General features: G+C 46.0%; 1 protein-coding gene across 6 annotated transcripts in view; it reads right to left on the bottom strand.

Annotated features, from left to right (window-relative positions):
* Nucleotides 1-19,473, bottom strand: part of LOC115110131 (microtubule-associated protein tau-like) — a 41,379-nt gene that overhangs the window by 13,411 nt on the left and 8,495 nt on the right. For 3 of the 6 annotated variants that reach the window (XM_029635523.2, XM_029635524.2, XM_029635525.2), the window contains exons 2-10: nucleotides 12,375-12,575; nucleotides 11,084-11,170; nucleotides 6,847-6,876; nucleotides 4,163-5,404; nucleotides 2,537-2,580; nucleotides 1,920-2,099; nucleotides 1,551-1,641; nucleotides 803-1,038; nucleotides 280-372 (exon numbers count right to left, since the gene is read on the bottom strand). In XM_029635523.2, coding sequence (XP_029491383.1) covers nucleotides 280-372; nucleotides 803-1,038; nucleotides 1,551-1,641; nucleotides 1,920-2,099; nucleotides 2,537-2,580; nucleotides 4,163-5,404; nucleotides 6,847-6,876; nucleotides 11,084-11,170; nucleotides 12,375-12,558 — 2,187 coding nt within the window. In that variant the 5' untranslated portion in view covers nucleotides 12,559-12,575. The remainder of the gene's footprint in view (nucleotides 1-279; nucleotides 373-802; nucleotides 1,039-1,550; nucleotides 1,642-1,919; nucleotides 2,100-2,536; nucleotides 2,581-4,162; nucleotides 5,405-6,846; nucleotides 6,877-11,083; nucleotides 11,171-12,374; nucleotides 12,576-19,473) is intronic. The other 3 variants (XM_029635530.2, XM_029635528.2, XM_029635529.2) reach the window with 3 other exon arrangements.

Genomic DNA, 19,473 nt, shown 5'->3' on the forward strand with positions numbered 1-19,473 from the left:
TTATCTACAAGATAGCCTCAAAGTTCAAGGTCAGTGTCTGCACCGCAGATACCAAATCAATAGCTAAATGTATCACCCTCAGAAGTTACAGGCATGAGGCAATGTCCTTAGTTCACAGGTCAGGGATATCTGACATGCACTGATCTCAAAATAGTTACAGATCAATGATCAAGTGACCAGTCTTTATGGAAGTGTGTGGGTTCTGTACTGTAGGAGTTCGAAAATGGGTAATGTCCCTGTCTGCAGTCTCTTGACCGCCATGCCGTCTGTGTTACTCACATTGCCACCTCCTGGGGTATACTTGAGATTGGCTTTGGAGCCACACTTTGACTGAACGTTACTTAAATCCATCTTCTTCTCAACTATTTGCACCTGAAAGAGTCAGGAGGGAGAAAGCGTTCTTACAAACATCCAAGGAACTAATATGGAACAAACCATTTTTTTTTTCTGGACATATTCAACAAATACTGTAAAGCCATTTGTGATCACAACTCAAACATAAGCTTTGAAATGCCAATTACTGGAGTGGTATGTGGATTCCGGCCTGTGATAAACAACTCAAGCTTGGAAGAAAGATACCTAAGAAAAACAGCACCCGGGTACATTTCAGGCCACTTTTCAGAAGTTCCTGGGTTTTTCAGAAATCCCAGATGGAGGACTTCCTGTTGGCAGATTCCCATCACCTCCTCTTCCTCTTACCATGGGTTTCTGAAAAACCTGCAAACTTTGGGAAGGTTTCTGAAATCCTTCAACCCTTACATATCATTAAAAAAAACGAAAGAAAACGGTTTCAAGCCCTTACCCGTCCTCCACCAGGCGAGTGCTTGATGTTCTCCGTGGAGCCAATCTTTGACCGGACGTTCTTCAGGTCGGGCATGGGGGCGGCCAGGGGCACCGGACTGCGCCCCCTCATGGACCCAGGGGATTTAGGAGGGGTCCGCACCACCGCCACCTTCTTCACCTCCCGGCTGGCGGGGGACTTGGGTGTGCTGGGGCTGCTGTAGCCACTACGGTCTTGGGACGTCTTGGGGGAATCAACTACAAGGTTAGGAGAAACATAATCTAGGATTAGGTTATTCCAATCTATGTTTGTGCTCCTGTTTTCTGGAACAATTCTTTGAAACTAGGCACCGGTGATGTTTTGCTCAGCCTGTAGTTAAAGCCAAAATACCCAGACACTTCTAGGTAAAATTTTCTCTCTCCATCACGCCATTCCAAAGAGAGCACAGGAAATGGTGGTGACACCATCTAACGTGCTGGGGATGCAAATGTAGTTGTCAAGCTGCCACATGTTAGAGATGGCAAAGGTATCAAGCTGTTGTTAGAGTTAGAACCTTTTTCAATGGGGATATGGAGTCTGACCATATCCTTATCATGCTCCCTCATCTCTGCTCACACTCCATGTGTTAACCTCTCTCGAATTGGGGAACTCTCAATGGATTAATGGTGATCGCGCTTCATGTGTTCCCATTATAGGCACTGCTGTACGAGTTTAAAGGAACACATTGAGAGTTGACCATCTGTTGAACATGTCCTGAGTACTGACTGACCTCCAGCAGTGGTCTTGGTCTGCATCCTGGTCCCAGCACCCTGGGGTTTGGCACCTGGTGTCCTGGTGCTGGCGGTCTTCCCATCTCCAGTCTGGAAACCAAACAGCACGGTTACTTCTAGAATGGGAAAAACTAGAAACTACACAACAAGCGATGAACCGGTGTTGAAACAAAAGACTCCGGACTAATTTGGGAAAGAACTGACTGAGTGTTTGGGGTTTAGGAGAGGCATTGCATAAGATCATTCAACACCATGGAACTTTGAGGTATTCATGTCATAATGCCATTGAGCATTATGAGCCTATGGATAGGCTGGCCTGAGCCTGGGATCGTGGTCAAAGTTGAGACCTGTCCATGTGTGTTACTTACCCTTGGCCTGGGCTCTCTGGCTCTTGCACTGCCTGGACTGGGTTTAAATATTGAGCTGGGCCTGCTAGTGTTGCAGGCTGGGGCAGAGGAAGAGGACCAAGGCTTTTTGTTGGGGGTGGTTTGGACCGAGGAGGGTCGTTTGGGGGTGGATGCTTTGACAGGTGTGGTGGCGTTGGGTGTCTTGTAACCAAAGGTGGTAAAAAAGTGTTATGAAACACAAAGGAAAAGACAAAAGTGAAAGCAAACAACATTTAAAGAAATGCATTACGATGGTAGAACTTAACAAAAACCTATAAGCGATATAGACAAACAATTAAAACCAATATAAGCCATTAAAGCCAGTAAAAATCTTAAATTCAATATGTCAAAAAGTGTGTGTGATTGGTGAATGGCTTTGCATGCAGATATGCTGTACTGCAGAGCAAAACCATTCGTTTTTTTAGGGCATTCAGTTGAAGGCAGATGGTTGATGCAAAAGTTTCTGTCAAATTTGACCCAACATGTTTGGAACCTCCTTTGCGGCTGTAAAGTGAAGCACTGAGATACAGCAGGCATCGATATATCTCAAGGTCACTCCAGAGGTCAGACCTCTGGTCCACACATCAATTATCACCTACCTTTTTCTCAGCTGCTTCTTTCCCAGCCCCTGCACTGGCCTTGGCTGCAAGAGAGGGTCAAAGAAGGGGACCGAGAGTCAGTGCTAATATCATAGTCCTGTCTCATCAGCAACTTTGAGACCTCGCTGCACTAGGCTAGGCTAACTCTCTGAAGCTAAATGGCCTATTCATCCCAGGCATGAAAATGCTAACGGACGATGCGTGGCTGTATCCGGACAAACTACTCTAGTGGCTGTATCCGGATGCTTTAAAGTAGCTTTTGGATTTCATAGTAATTGTCAGCACACTGAAATGAATTGCCAGAAAGTACATTTGCCATAAACTTTTATTGAACTTTAATTTGAAACTTGCCCCAGATTCTAAATGATCTGCGGATTGACATTACACTGCATGGGGAGGTTTAAGCACAGTAAGTCGTCTTTATTAAAAACTAGACTTTCAAAAAGTGACTTCAAGCCTCTTGGCCTGATTTCAAACCCCCGAATCAGTCCACTCAGAGAATCAGAGATAATACACTGTCTGGGACTAGGCTAATCATTTGAGGGGGGGGACTAAATTAGTTTTAGGGCCAATGAATGTGGTACAGACAACTGCTTAGAAACCGTCCTTTTTATTTAACGTCAGGCCTGCATGTTATTGGATAAGCAGGAAATTGAGTCTCCGTGGTGACCGTGATGCTTTCAAATGGTTAGTTAGGAGATAAACATTATTGCCTGCCTATCAATGGCTGTATTGAAAGAGTGGGTGGTTCCCATTAAACTGATTCATTATTTACACTCCAGTAATCAGAGAAAAGCTTTTACAGAAAATGTACCTTTGGAACGGGAATCATTTCCTTATCATGCCATGTGCAAGTGCTTATCAGCCATTATCTGATCATTACTGACAATTAGCAATGTAGGCAACCTTAAAGATGATTAGCATAAAAGAGAACCAGTGATCCATCTAATGATAAGTAGTGTGTAACAAATACACTCTGTGAGAGACCACCTGCACTGCAGGGGAAGATAATATGCATGGATGCTTACATTAAACCTGACAAACAATGCTGACTTACACTTTTCTGCTCATTTAATAGACAGGAAACAGTAGCCAGAGTGTGGTGTGTGTGTGTGTGCATACACGTGTGAACCATACCATGTGTGTGTGTGTGTGTGTGTGTGTGTGTTTCAGAAGACGGGAGGTGGAAGGAAAGGTGACCCATAAATACACAGTCACGATGATGTGATGTTGCATCACCCAACAGACATGCAAGTGACATGCAAAAAGGGGCTGACGGGTGGAAAACATTGCCAGCAAAAATAATTTGGGCACAGGAGGGTTAGTGACCTAAAACAGGGGCTGGAAACACAGACAGAACACAGACCAAACACAGAGAAAAGAGAAAGCTCAAAAGAGAACGAATTGAACAAAGAAGAGACTAGAAAGAAACCGGTGGTGGTGGTGGCGGCGACAAGCAGTCCGTTTCATCAACCGAACACGTTCACATTTTGCGTTTTGTGCATGTTTTTCAGAAAGGGTGCTGCTTTATTGTGTTGCTCTAGTAAGAAGAAGAAAATATCTGAGAGAAAAGAAAGGAGGAGGAGGTGGAGAGGTGGGATTGATAAACTAGAACAGAAAACAGACCTTTCAGCTGGGCACCTGGAGCATTTGCTTTTCCGCCCGGTGGGGCGGCATCTTTTGGGAGTGCTTTCAGAGTTTTAGCGGCGGTGGTCTTGGGGGGAGGGGCAACAGCATTAGCAGTCACTTTTCTGACCGGGCCTTTGGCTGCTGTAGGAGCACCTCCTTTGGCATCACCTTTGGGGCCACTAGCAGGCTTGCCAGGCTTCGTTTCTGCAGGTTTGGCTTCTGCAGGTTTGGCTTTGGTCACCGACTGAGCTGCCGTCACCGCTGCGATGACATCCTCGTTTGCCGACTGCAGGTATTGGCCTTGAGTGTCCTTTGAGGTCTTCACATCATCCTTCTGGACAGGCTCAACCTCCATCTGGGGCACAGCAATCATGGGCAGGGGACTAGCTACCTTCTCCTGCACCTCTTCTTCCTCCTGCACCTTCTCCTCAGTCTCCTGCTCCACCGCATCGCGGGCGTCTGGCTGGTACTCGATGAGAGGAGACTGGTCCTTGGTCCGGTTGGCTGCGGTGCTAGGGGAGAAGGGAGATCCATGGTCGGCCCTGTTGGAGTCAGGGCTCTTGCTCTCTGGGGGGGTCTTGTCTGCTCCGTTCTGCAACCCTGCAGGGATGCCCTGACCAGGGGGGTGTCCCTCAGGCTCCGTGTAGTCAAAGGATAGGACGCGCTGCTTGGCTTCCTCCGGGGTCATGGCAACGGGAATGACAGGGGCGCAACCTTCATCTTTCTGCTGCTCTTCCTCTTCTGAGCTGACCTCACGACGTGGCCTCCTGCGGATCGTTGACACCTCTGTTCTCTCCTCCTCTTCATCCTCGTCGCTATCCTCCTCTTTTTCTTCATCCACCTGCTCTTTCGTCCCCTCCTTTTCCACGAAGAGAGGGCTCTGAGGCTTCCCAGGACTGATCCTGTCTTCATAGGCCGAGGTAGGAGCCTCCTTGCTCTCACATACGTCCTGCTCATCCTCGTCCTCAGACCCAGAGTCGCTCAGGCTGTGGCCCACAGAGACCTTGTCTGACGACCTCCTCTTCATCTCAGACCCCAGCGAGTCTGGGGAGAAGAGCCTTGGAGTGTCCCTCTCGATTGGGGCTTCAGGGGCTGAAGGAGACGCCTGGGGGCTTACCGACCCAGCCCGCTCCCCGTCTTCACTCCCGCCGTCGGCAAAGCCGGACCTGCTACTGCGGCCGCTCTCTGTGGCAGGACTGACACCTCCTGGCGTGGGGCTGAGCGATGCAGTGAGCTCCTCTGGTGTGGTGGGAACCGGGAAGCAGAACGATAAGGGACAGAGGGATAGATCCACAGCAGGACCGTGGTGTTAGAGACACTTACCTCCTCCTCAGAGACACACATTCAACACCCAACAAAAAGAACAGAAATAAAGGGAAAGAAAGAATCGAAAGGAAAGAAAACAACCACTGAAGGAGCAGGAACACAAAACAAAGGGCAAAGGAACCTTTTTTTTTTGCTGGCATCAACAGGAACAACAATGAAACATCAAATATATCAACTGCAATTATCTGGATCGTTTTGGTACCTAAATCTTGAGAGCTGTAGGTGTTTTTATAAGAAGCTCCGTTTGCAAATCACATTCAATGCAGTTGCAAACATTTTGCTTCCATGTTTCTAGCAGAAAGGATGGGTAGACTACACAATGAGCGCTATGAACTATGTATGTAGCTGTGGGTTCATAAAAAGCACCTAACAGCTCAGACACTAAGCCTTCAACTTCTGCCTGGAAAAAAAAAATTAAAAAAAATAAAAATCAACCGAAATGCACAACAGAAGTCAAAGCAAAGCTGTACCATATCAATACAATATATATTTTTTAAAGTCTCTCATTCAACACAGTTCTCACAATGACCCAACAGCTCGGAATTTCTCTCGCTCTTGGATCGTTGTGATATATGAAATTGCAATGGCGATGAATCAACGCTAGTCTGGCTGCCAGATTGTTTCATTTGCAAATGGGCCTTGCGGCGGGGGGAGGGTTTTCTGGCTGCTAGCCTCACATACAATACATCATGGTTTCCTCCTTTTAAAAAAAAGGGGGAAACTGCAGTTGCTCCATCTTTTTCTGGACTTATAAATGATATCTACCCATTGATTCTTGAAGAATATAACTTTTGCCTCGATCTTAGTTCAAGCGTCATTATCCCATCAGAGCCCAAAATAAGCTTGTTTAATTAACTCCAATTGTTTGTAACGTTAAACAAATTCAAATGTAAACAAAGCATGGTTAAAACTATAGCTATGGTGTGGTATCACTCAGCGTAAGAACCATTCTGAAATCCTTAAATGATCGACCTTGCACTTGAAATCAAACTCCATTACCCACTTAAGACGAATCCATTTCAAGGATCAATATAAGAATTGGGAATCTACATCGTGAAACATTCCAATGAGACAGTGTCCTCTGTTCTACAATGCACACGCCGTGGTACTACTATAATGGTGATTGAGATAAGTTGTGGTTCAAATCAATACTGGAGAGTGTCCATTACATCTCCATGCTAAACCCGATCTCGGTTTTCAAATTGGTATGAGAGCTATTGGGATGAATATTTGAACGTTGATGATGATTTGATACGGAATATGCATGGATGGTAGTCGGTCTCAAAAACTCCACTTCCTCATGGCTACATGTGGTCTGAGGAAGAGAGATGGTCAGATGGGCATTGCGGTCATACCTTGACCTGTAGCGGTCATCCCTCTGGTAGCTGCGTGGCCCAGGGTTCGATGGAAGAGGAAGAAGAAGAGGAAGAAGACAAAGAGGGGGGGGGAGAAGGGGGGTCTTCATTAGACTTTCTACAGGCACCGGTCAGCTGATCTCCAACATACAGCCAACACTCACACAAGTATGATCAAACTGAACAGCACACACACAAGCCGCCTGCCAAAATAAATCCTCTCGTCTAAAGCTCGCTAAAACCGCTAAGTTACTCTCGGTCATGCGCAAGTGTAGTTTCGGGGACAGTCACGGCTGCCCTACACCACCTATCTGTCGATCTACAGTGTCTTCAGAGAGAATTCACACCCCTTGACTTATTTCACATTTTGTTGTGTTACAGCCTGAATTTAAAATGGATTCCTTTGAGATTTTTTTCTCTCTCACTAGCCTACACACAACACCCCATAATCTCAAAGTGGAATTCAGTTTTTTTGAAATGTTTACAAATTCAATCAAAATAAAGCTGAATGGTCTTGAGTCAATAAGTATTTAACCACTTTGTAATGGCAAGCCTAAATAAGTTCAGGAGTAAAAATGTGCTTAACAAGTCACATTCGTTGCATGGACTCACTCTTTGTGCAATAATGGTGTATAACATGATTTGTGAATGACTACCTCATATCTCAGTGCCCCACATGTAAGGTAAGGTTCATTATACTTTGGATGATGTATCAGTACACCCAGTCACCACAAAGATACAACCGTTCTTCCTAAATCAGTTGCCGAAGAGGAAGAATGGTGACTTTAAAACGGTTACAGAGTTTTAAAAAACTGAGGATGGATCAACAACATTGCATTTACTCCACAATACTAACCTAACTGACAGAGTGAAAAGAAGGAAGCCTGAACAGAATAAAACTATTCCAAAACATGCATCCTGTTTACAACAAGGCACTAAAGTAGGCCAAATACTGCAACAAACAACAACAAAAAAGTATCCTGAATACAAAGTCTTGTGTTGTATAGGATTAGCCCCAAACACATTACTGAGTACCACTTTCAATATTTTCAAGCATAGTGGTGGCTGCATCATGTTATGGTTATGCTTGTAATCATTAAGGACTGGGGAGTTTTTCAGGATAAAAAAAAAAGAAAATGTAATGGAGCTAAGCATAGGCAAAATCCTAAAGGAAAACCTGGTTCAGTCTACTTTCCAACAGACATTGGGAGATGAATTCACCTTTCAGCAGGACAATAACCTAAAACACAAGGCCAAATCTACACTGGAGTTGCTGACCAAGAAGACAGTGAATGTTCCCGAGTGGCCGAGTTACAGTTTTGACTTAAATCTACATGAAAATCTATGGCAAGACCTGAAAATTGTTGTCTAGCAATGATCAACAACCAATTTGATAGAGCTTGAAGAATTTTGAAAAGAAGAAATGGGCAAATATTGCAGAATCCAGGTGTGGAAAGCTCTTAGAGACGTACCCAGAAAGACACACAGCTGTAATCCCTGCCAAAGGTGCTTATACAAAGTATCGACTCAGGGGTGTGAATACTTGTGTAAATAAGATACTTGGGGATTTTATTCTCAATCCATTTGGAAAAATGTCAACAACAAAAAATATAACATAACATGTGGTAAGTCAAGGGGTAAGAATACTTTCTGAAGGCATTGTACCTAACATTTTCTGGGGTGAGGGGGGGGGGTTAGCATAGACGTTAATAAGAAATGCTTATCCGCAAATTCCGATTTCAGGAAAGCTTGATGATTCCTCCATGTCAACCATTAACAGTTCTCAGTCTACAAACTCAGCATCATCTAAGTGGCTATAAATGATTTTGCCTACAGCTAATAGGGCAGTCAGAGTCACTGAACCCCAGTTAGGGACTAAAGCACCAGACACATGCACCATGGTCCTTGTATTACAGTTGGCTATCCTGTATTGACAAGTGTAACTTACGGACTATTGCTGGTAGCAGACATACAATAGACTCAGCGAAAGGAACATGAGGCCCTACAATGTAGGCCTAAATCTAGATATCTAGCCTTGTTCTCTTGTCCTGCGGTGTATTGCTCATGCCAGTGGTTCAAGGAAGGTTTGGAGGAAGTGAACTAATTACATTACGCACATAGTTCTATTCATGGAAATTGCTCAATCGTTCATGTTTTCATGGACAGAGGTTAGAGCCAAAGCTCGTCTGTAGTGCACAGCAGAGTAGACACTGTGGTATCTATAGCTGTGGGCTCCCGTTGAGAACACAACCGCCAAAGTGCCTTTTGTCCTTCTGGCAATACCATAAATCATTGTTGAATAAAGGCCCACTGACAGTTGAGAGACCTGGAGTCACTGAGTGAGTAAGTAGGTAAAAACGGGCTAAAACACCACGGACGCAATTATACGAAGCATTATGAACCCCATGATCATCACGTCCCTATGGTAAAAGAACCGAGTGTGAAGATGAATGAAGTCCATGACATCAATTCCTACGAGCCATGTTTAAAATGCTCAGGGGTGACTAGCTATGGCTCTATAGGGACGTGGGGGTTCGGCCTTCTGTTGCCATGGCGCCACCATGCTGACCAAGGCCACAGCACCAGTTAAGTGGTGACCATATTGACCCATTAGCCCAGAACCCCCCCCCCTTTCACTTATTCTGAGGTTGGCCTGTTGGCCGTGACTGGGAGAGAGCACGTTACTGCAGAGTGCCACTTATACAACAGCGTTATCGGATACAAAACCACAAGGGTTCTTAACTTACTGACCGCCGGCCGGGGCAATTGTCTAAATACAGGAAGCTTACGTCCACGGTCTTTATCGTGACAACAGCCTAAAACTTCATGCTTAACAGTAAGGATGCTGACAATCACGAACACAAGAGCCACAACTCTAGGCCCGATGCCTGATGCTACGATCTGGCTGTGTGAATAAAAAGTGTTCTGAAAAGCCTCAACAACAAGAAAGGCGTCTGCAATCCATGATATTTCCTGCTTCTGTTCAGAAATGGCATGTTTTTACTATGAATGATTATGCCATGCTTCTGAGTTCTGTTCTGGTATAATAATTCATAATAAAAACATGCCATTTCTGAACAGAAGCAGGAAATATCATGGATTGTTGAGAGTCCAGCAGCAGGGGAGCAGCAGAATCATCCTTAAATCCTGACAAGAGATTTCATTAAAAATGCATTAGGAAGGAAAGGCAGACGCCCTCAGAAGAAGAGAGCTTTGAGAGAGAGAGAGAGAGAGAGAGAGAGAAGAGAGAGAGAGCGAGAGAGAGAGAGAGAGCGAGAGAGAGCGAGAGAGAGCGAGAGAGAGCGAGAGAGCGAGAGAGAGCGAGAGAGAGAGAGAGAGAGAGAGAAGAGAGAGAGCGAGAGAGAGAGCGAGAGAGAAGAGCGAGAGAGAGAAAGAGAGAGAGAGAGAGAGAGAGAGCGAGAGAGAGCGAGAGAGAGCGAGAGAAAGAGAGAGAGAGAGAGAGAGAGAGAGAGAGCGAGAGAGAGCGAGAGAGAGAGAGAGAGAGAGAGAGCGAGAGAGAAGCGAAGAGAGAGAGAGAGAGAAGCGAGAGAGAGCGAGAGAGAGAGAAGAGAGAGAGAGCGAGAGAGAGAGAGAGAGAGAGAGCGAGAGAGAGAGAGAGCGAGAGAGAGAGAGAGAGAGCGAGAGAGAGCGAGAGAGAGCGAGAGAGAGCGAGAGCGAGAGAGAGCGAGAGAGAGAGAGCGAGAGAGAGCGAGAGAGAGCGAGAGAGAGAGAGAGCAAGAGAGACAACTATTTTAAAAGAAGCATTGGTTGATGTAGATGGTGATTACGTAAACTGAAAACTGGATGAAGAGAAGACAGGAAAACGGAGGAAAAGCACATCATTTAGGGGGATACAAAGGCACTCAGGGGTATATATGAAAAGTGAAGCAGGCAGCTGTGAAGCAAGAAGCGAAAACAAATGCATGTTGAGGTAGTTGTGACAAGAAGCTGGATGATGATTCGCGAAGAGGCAGAGGCCAAAAGAACCAATGAGCAAATTGCTTTTGAAGCCACAAACAAGAGGCACAATCACAACCAGAGGTGGACTCAATTCCATGTCCTAATAATCTATTCATGATCAATTTATGATTTGTTTATGAAGTCTCTCAAGATTCATGAATCAATTCCTGAAACATTTCCTGAATGAACACTCATCAAAATGGAATTGAGCCCAACCCTGCAGCTCACACAGCCCCCTATTAGAAATAAAAGGGTCGGAGGTCAGGAGCGGCCATACCCGAGAGGGCGCTCTTAGACACAGAGACCTCTGACACTGGTGCCGGAGGCTGTGATTTCAGTTCCGATGACAGCTCCAGCAAATCTTCTACGAGAGACAGAGGCAAGATTATTCGTTTGTGAGAGAGGGAAAAAAAAATGAATAAAAAACTAAATAAAAAACGGGCATCACCTCAGGTTCGCGGGAACAAAAGAGCGGGCTAGCCTATATTTTGGAGGTAGGTGGTTGGTGAACATATTGAGGACGCAGCGAGGCAGTTTAAGAGGTATAGTGGAAAATACTTTTGGGGGAAAAGAACAGCCCCCAGTCCCAGTGTGGCCTACATTTCCAACTCAAAACACAAGATGCCTTGCTTTAGAAGTTGTTCATTTTGTTCTTCAGTAGTGTAGTTTAAGCTGTACAATAAGAGCAGTAGTAATGCTCTTCTGCTCCCTAAAGAGGAAGTATTCTACATGAAGACAAAATACCAGATTTGAGAACGTAAAGCAACATCCTCGATTGAATATCTCTTCCATTCTTTTCCAGACACACTCTGGCTATATCATGTAATATTTAGGCTTCATATGGTCACTGGAATATTATCGCCTACAGTACAGTAATCACAACCTAAAAAGCTGGGACATGTCATCCGATAGAACTGGGCAAAGCTCTGTACGTTATAGGGATATTGGGAGATTCAGGTGTACTCTACTGTACCTGCAGGCTTCCAGTCATTGCGCTAACAATAGCTAGCATTGGCTACCTCTAACTTCCTTCATACTGCACGCATCCACGAGTTCATCGGACTCTGGGGGCGTAGAACAATTGCCAGACTCTCGTCGTGTCCCTTGAAGAGCCTCTGTAGACGACACTCAAAACCAAAGCGTTTTTACATTACCAGCGTATGCGTCCGTCTCCCTGCTCTTGTGGCCTGTCAGGATTATTAGTCTCAATCCTGTTCTCTGGAAGAGAGAATTGGGTCTATATAACACACTATAGAGTGTCTGTCTGAGGGGACCGATCCAAAACGCCTGGATTACCGTAAGCACACGCACACACTGATGTCGGGTTATTTAACCATGCAATCTAAGGAACGGTAATGCAGGAAACAATAACATCCTTTACTTCTGTCTGGATGCAACCGATCGCCACGGTCTGCATTTTTACTATTAAGGCCGACAAGAAACAGATTGACCAGATTCTAAGAAACCGTGACACTGTTTTCCCAAGAACGTGTATCTGATGCCCTCTTTTCCATAACCACCCTCTGCTGTCGGAATCTACAGTCCCGGTGACCTAGTCCATCACTGACCTTCCATGCCCCCGGGTCCCATGTGTGCGTCTGGCATCCCGTTAGGCTTCTTGACCTCCTGCTGGTTCTGGGGTTCTTTCAGTGTCATGTTGGCCAGGGCAGCCGAGGCCATGGTCTCCCCGGAGTTGAATTGCACGGCGGCGTGGCCGTCCAGGCTCGAGTTGAAGTCCTGATGCTGATCCATGGTGAAACGAGTTCAGGCTGGGAGGAGAGGAGACAGACAGAAGAAGAAAAAACACGGAGTTAATGCTCTACTTCGTTTTGATGCAATCCACATGAGACTACTTTGGCAGGTGGAAATAGATAACGGACTGAATTTGAATAATGCCTTGAGAAATGAGATGGTGCCGTGTCACATTTTTCAGACCGCATGGAACCTGGATTGAACTGAGAGGATTCTAAGCATTGCTTTGTTGTTGGCTTACTGAAAAGGGGGTCAGAGGAGCAGAGGTGTGCAAGAACCAACCACAGTTGATGGGATCTCAGTAACTGGCTACAATGGAAAAGGGTGAAGGTGACAGAGACGATTCCAAATCGACACCCAGCACACATGCTTGTTCCCCACAGACAGGTATATGGCTGCTGAGCTAAAGAAAGACAGATACCAGCACACTGTTGAAATCTCCCCCAGTTTTATCGTGCAGTGTTTTTTCGCCCCAAAAGGTCTTAGTCACCAACCCAGACCCTTCGTACAAGAACAGCAATGGATTTGTCCACTCATCGGAGGCAGCCCGAGCCTGATCCAGGATCTGTTTGTGCTGCAGTCTTGCCAACTCCTATGGCCATTGTCACACCAACGGGCTGCAACGCTGTGATAAGTCGCCCCCTCATAGGGACCGATAGGGACGATCAGGACTTTTTCTTTGTCTTATAGAAGCTTTATGTAATCAAAAGGACTTTGCTAACGCAGACAGACGTGGTGCAACAACAGACTGGCGGGCTAGGGGGGGGAGATGAAACTCCAGAAACATTTGCCTAGACTCTGACGCCCTTTCTCAGTGATCATGATTTGAAAGGACAGGCTAGGTTTCTTTGTTTCTTGAGGCTTTTGCTAGGTAGGCCCTAAAGATCCATCATTTCTAACGTGGTACCAAAGGACATGTCAACGCAATGTAGGCCTAACGTCTCAATGCAGCTTGACCTAGCCTGTTCTTCCCCCGCTTCGAGGCCCCGAGCAAAGCGGTAACCTCAATGGTGAGTGTAGAGAGACAACAACTAGGCTATTCGAACCTTTTGAGCTACTCTACAGGCTCAAGGCAATCCTCCTCTTCCTCCTCTAAGCTTAGATAATCGCGATTCGTCGTGATATTGAGCTACAAGTATGAGCTACTTCCCCGTAACGGATGTCATCATGTCAGGGACGGTGTGCTGTATTTGTGAGCATGCTTCTATTTGTTATGAAGCGAGATGATGAAGTGGCCAAGTTAAACACTGGCCAACCATGAGCGCTCCCCTCTCCTGCTCCTGCGGAAACAGCAGCTGAAAGACGACACAACACACACGGGGGCTCCTCCTCCTCCTGCAGAAACAAGCTGTGCACTGCAGCTCATAGAGACGACAAGATCAGATGCGCCAATCATAGGGGTCATATTAATGCGGGGGGGGGGGGGTTGGGGGATTTCCTCCTGTCTTGTCAAAGGGGAAGAGAGAGTTCCTCTCAAAATACACACGGCAGCAGCTCAGTGCGTGACAACCTGCCAGGCATATCCTGTTTCTGGATCCTTACGTCCAGCGGTTTGGCTGGTGTTATTGTGGACGAGTTGTTATGTTTCTTATTAAGCGGGTGGTTGCTTTCTGTTGTGCTCGGGGTCATCTTGCGTGTGTATATTTTCTGGACTAACTGACAAGACTGTAGAACTGCGTCATTTAGCGATACTGCACAGACGACTGTTTTTCAGTTTGCTGACAACACAAATCAGCACCTGCTTTGGACTCGGTGCCTAACAGTTCTTTCTAAGGCGTGCCAACCAGTCAAGGGCATAGCTTTCTATATTTGGCCGTCTCTACAGACTCATTTACAGCAGGTGAAACACCACTGTTCTGACAAAAAATATATATATATTATAGGACCTCACTCTAAATAGACATAGACAGGTTGAGATCTGGCCACTGTGAGATCTGAGCACTTGGCAACTGTTAGCTAGCCTATGTCCTGGATAAATAGTTTAAGATATAAGTATTGGCAAAGTTAGTCTCAATGCCTAGTAGGAAAAACATACAAATCAGGAGGGTCTAGTCCTCTGAACACACAGCATTTAGCAATCAGTGACCGGACTGCAGCGATCTTTAGACATCATTTCATTTCTCCCAGCGACAGAGGTCGGGGGATGGGCGTACTGGGCGAGGGAGAAGGGCTGAAACCATGTTCTGGCAAAGCCCACCCTGTAATTTGTATTGGCCTGCGACTGGTCTGGCATCTGTGTTCTGATTCTCTTTGTGGGCTGATTGCTGGAGGGAGGGAGGGGGGAGGGAGGGAGGGAGAGAGAGAGAAAGACAGAGAGAGAAAGAGAGAGCGCGTGTGTGAGAGAGAGAGAGACAAAGAAGACTTACAAAGAGCATCACAGCCCGACGTGTACCAGAACCACAGACCTCCTTATGCACTGTCAATCCACTGCAGTTGGTCTACCTTAGGGCTCGAACAAAGAGGTACAGGGAAAGACATGCTAAATGCGAATGGGCTCACTCAGCTACTAAAGAGGAGGGCCCAGGGCCCCACTTATCGGCTTGTTGGAGAGGTAGTCAGAAAGGAGGCATTTATCCAAAAAGCAGAGGGGAGGGAGAGAGGAGACCAAATTGGAGATATGATTTTTGATCTGAAATGCCAGATGTTAATCCTCTGTTGGGCGTCTCACAGGCGTTTACACCTAATCTTTGTCCCGCACTCACCCTCTAACAGGGCAGCAGGTAGACTAGTGGTTAGAGCGTTGGGCCAGTAACCCGAAAGGTTGCTAGATCGAATCCCTGAGCTGACAAGGTAAAAATCTGTCGTTCTGTCCCTGAACAAGGCAGTTAACCTACTGTTCCTAGGCCGTCATTGTAAATAAGAATTTGTTCGTAACTGACATGCCTAGTTAAATAAAAGAAATAAAATAATGCCAGGCCAACACACACACACACACACTGTGTAAAGCAGGGCCAATCATCAATGGCTAGGATTTTCTACGCGCAACAGAATGAACACACACTTGTCTCACATCATTAGCTGCACTGTGATTTAAATTTGTGGGGGGGGAAACGATTCATCCCCATTTTCGTTTAAGGAACATGGCTAATTGTGGAGAAAATTGATGACTACACCCTGTTTATGTACTGTTGATTTGTTAGTCCGGATCATTTTTTCCCACCCGACCATGTTAACCAATGTCTCTATTTGTCTAGGACATAGCTTAAAAGTGGTTAAATCTCAGAGCTTTTTGTTACCGACTATCACCTAAAACCTCCCCAGTACCCCGTCCCATGTCTTCTCCCTCCCTGTCATCTCCTCTGTGGATCGTCTTTGTGTAACACTTAAAAAAGGTGCAATATGCAGAAATCGCCTGTTTGCTAAAATTCAAACAAAAAAAATAATCATAAAGTTTGCCCAATTTCATTCTATGTAACAAAATTCAAAAGGCACTCGCACATCGGAGCTCTTTTTTTGCAGGTGCACAGTAACAGTTGAATAAAACAAGAAAATAGAAGAAACCCGCACACCACTCTTGATAGTATCACTGTTTTATCTCTGTTTATGTGACCAAAAATATTCTGATTTATTGTACAATCTAAAATATTGTATTTTCAGCAAAATCAAAAGTAAAAGACGCAAAAATGAAACTTAAGAACGGGAAGCATAGAAATAGTGCATATTGAATGGATCTATGCCTCTTAGACTTGCTTTCAATGAGAATTGCTGATCTATAACTCACATTTCTTTGTCAATTTGGTCAGGTTGCCCAAAAAGTTACATATTGCAGTTTTAAAAGGCGGGAGTGGGAGGAATAAAATGTCAGAAGGGGCTGAGTTGATTTGGAGCTCTGTCAGCCTGGAGAGCTATTCGCTGAATAGGACTTCTCTCTAACAAAACACACACACACACACACACACACACAACTATATATCAGCCGACAGCCAGGGAAGGGGTGGTGGGTGGAGCTAGAGCAGCGTTGCACTCAGAGAAAGCAAGGCAGCGTCCAAAGGAAGCCTCTCTCTCTTTCTCTCCTCTTTAATATTCATCAGCAGTCGCTGCAGCAAGCAGAGAGAATGAGAGAGAGGGGGGAAAGTCTGAGGGAGAGGAAGAGAAGGGAGAGAGAGAGAGAGAGAGAGAGAAAGAAAGAGGGAGGCATCAGACGACCCAGCCCTTACCCCACTGCCTTGCCGTAAGAAAGGAATGAGAAGGCTAGAGGGAGAAAGTATTAGAGCAGCAGATAGAACACAGCAAGGACAAAGTACGCAGCGTGGGATTTAGCATAGCTCAACGATGGAGAGAAGAGAACTGGGAGAGAAGGAAAGCGTCTGAGGGAGGTGGAGGGGGCGGTAAAGGGCGAGGGGAGAAACAAAACAAAAAAGATGGCGTGGGAATGGGAGTGACAGAAAAGACGACACTGACGGAGGAGAGAGAGAGAGAGAGAGACTGCTGGAGCGGGAAGGAAGGGACAAGGGGAAGGAGACTGTTGTTGGGAGAAGGAAAGGGAAAAGAGAGGAGAGGTTAAAGGAGAGAGGGAAAAGAGAGAGGAGAGGTTAAAGGAGAGAGGGAAAGAGAGAGGAGGGGTTAAAGGAGAGAGGAAAAGAGAGAGGAGAGGTTAAAGGAGAGAGGGGAAAGAGAGAGAGAGGTTAAAGGAGAGAGGGAAAAGAGGAGAGTTTAAAGGAGAGAGGGAAGGAGAGAGGGAAAGAGGAGGTTAAAGGAGAGAGGGAAAGAGAGAGGAGAGTTTAAAGGAGAGAGGGAAAGAGAGAGGAGAGGTTAAAGGAGAGAGGGAAAAGGAGAGAGGAGAGGTTAAAGGAGAGAGGGAAAAGAGAGAGGAGAGGTTTAAGGAGAGAGGGGAAAGAGAGAGGAGAGGTTAAAGGAGAGAGGGAAAGAGAGAGGAGAGGTTAAAGGAGAGAGGGAAAAGAGAGAGGAGAGGTTTAAGGAGAGAGGGAAAGAGAGAGGAGAGGTTAAAGGAGAGAGGGAAAGAGAGAGGAGAGGTTAAAGGAGAGAGGGAAAGAGAGAGGATAGCGAGAGAGAAAGAGAGAGAGGGGGGGGGCGAAAGAGAGAGGAGAGCGAGAGAGGAGAGCAGAAGAGAGAGGGGGAGAGGCGAAAGGGAGGGAAGGATAAGGCAGGCGCGCCTGCAAAGCCTCTGGTCCTTGCGGAAAGAAAGCTGGCGCATGCTCATACAGGGACACACGCCCAGCCCAGTGCAGCGGCATGATACAGCAGAATCCAAAGGAGACTGAAGAAATGGAGGAACCATCCTCAGTCTTCTAATACTCAGTCTCATTCTAGTCTACATCCCCAATGTCAGATGGCAGATACAATGGTAAAATAGAGACATCTTAAAGATTAAATAGAGACATTTCTCCTCTGGTGTCGTTTCCAATATATATTTTTTAAATCTCAATAGCCTAGGCCTTTTCATCTCAGATTAGGCTAGACGCAGTCTTCAGTTTTCCACTTGAATCGGTTTCAGCATATCATGTATATCCATGTGAAATTAGGCTAGAGGCAAGTACGTGGGTGATTTGAGCATAACACATGCCATATATGAGAATATTTAGCTGTTTCTGGAGAGGGGTTCCATATGAGATGATCTTAATGATCCGATTGGGGTTTCATTAAGCTAAGCCCTTTCAAAACAAACCGTTCTCTCCCTTTACGTAAACCCCAAACCCACTACACTCTTGCAAGACTATTGTTGAACCCGATTAGCGAATACTGCATGAACTGTTGCCACAGACAGCGCTTGAAATAAGCGGCTCCAGGCCGGACTGCGTCGAAAGTAGAGTCCTTTCCACTTCCTCAACAATCCCTTTCTCCTCTGCGTGACAACAGAGTGAAGCAGAACGTGTCGACTAAGAGAAGTCCACCTGACTGTTGTGTAACTGTAGGCCGAGGTGTCATCCGATGTCTGCAGCCGGACCACAGGACACAGTCAGACAGAATTTTAAAAGAGGAAACGGGAGAGAGGGAAAAACGGTTGTAGTCTGCGGCCCGGAGTGTTCGCTGCCCATCCATGCAGATCCACATAATGTCTTAAATGGGACCCTATTCCCTATACAGTGCACTATTCTTGACCAGGGCCCAAAGTCGTGCCTGTAGGGAATATGGTGCCATTTGGGACGCACCGAATGACAAGGAACGTTTTGACAAAAACAGCCAGTTCAGTCTAATCCCTATGAGAAAGACAGGAGAGTCAAAGAATGGGCCTCGTGTGGGGACAGGGATGGAATTTCAGAAAGAAACAGGAAGACAAGCTGCTACAATATGGAACAGTGGGGTGTTTCTTTCGGATGTGGTGAACTGGGGGTTTCCTGCTTTCACTGTCCCAGAAAAGACCAGAAACAAGATCCCAGAAAGGCTACAGCCCAACGCATCCACCATGCCCTCTCCCGGGGTCCTCCTTCGGAGTGTCCCGCTCTTAACATTGTCACTGTTGTGGCTCCAGCCAGGGCTATCTTGTACTGTAGCTGTGACGTGACTCAGCACTGGAAGGCTGCCCTCCTGGGATCGTCGAGAGGGTGAAGCTGCTAGGCTAAGGTTAAAACGGACCGGTTACATGTAAAACAGTTCTGTTCTGAAATTACCCCACAGCGTTACACAGTTTAGTTCACAAAAGCCTTGCATTGATTTCTCCCAAAAAGAGGAAACCATAGCCTAATCTTCTCTTGTAATTACAAGAAAGAAGGTCATGTTCAAACAAGGTTTCTGGTGATCGGACCAAAATCCCCCAACCGTGGCTCTATTTTCAGATGCCCATTTGAAAATGTTGATGCCATTTGTGCAACTCTGGCAGGCATTATCCTGACTCGACGAGAAGCCGGTATCGTTTGGGGATAATGAGGACGGTGGACCCAGACCCAACGGGGAAATACTGGGCAAAACTGGTTGAAATGACATCATAGTGACATAATCTCAATCCGTTTCGGCCTG

Source organism: Oncorhynchus nerka, linkage group LG26 (assembly GCF_034236695.1).
Source record: "Oncorhynchus nerka isolate Pitt River linkage group LG26, Oner_Uvic_2.0, whole genome shotgun sequence".
Classification (NCBI taxonomy): domain Eukaryota; kingdom Metazoa; phylum Chordata; class Actinopteri; order Salmoniformes; family Salmonidae; genus Oncorhynchus; species Oncorhynchus nerka.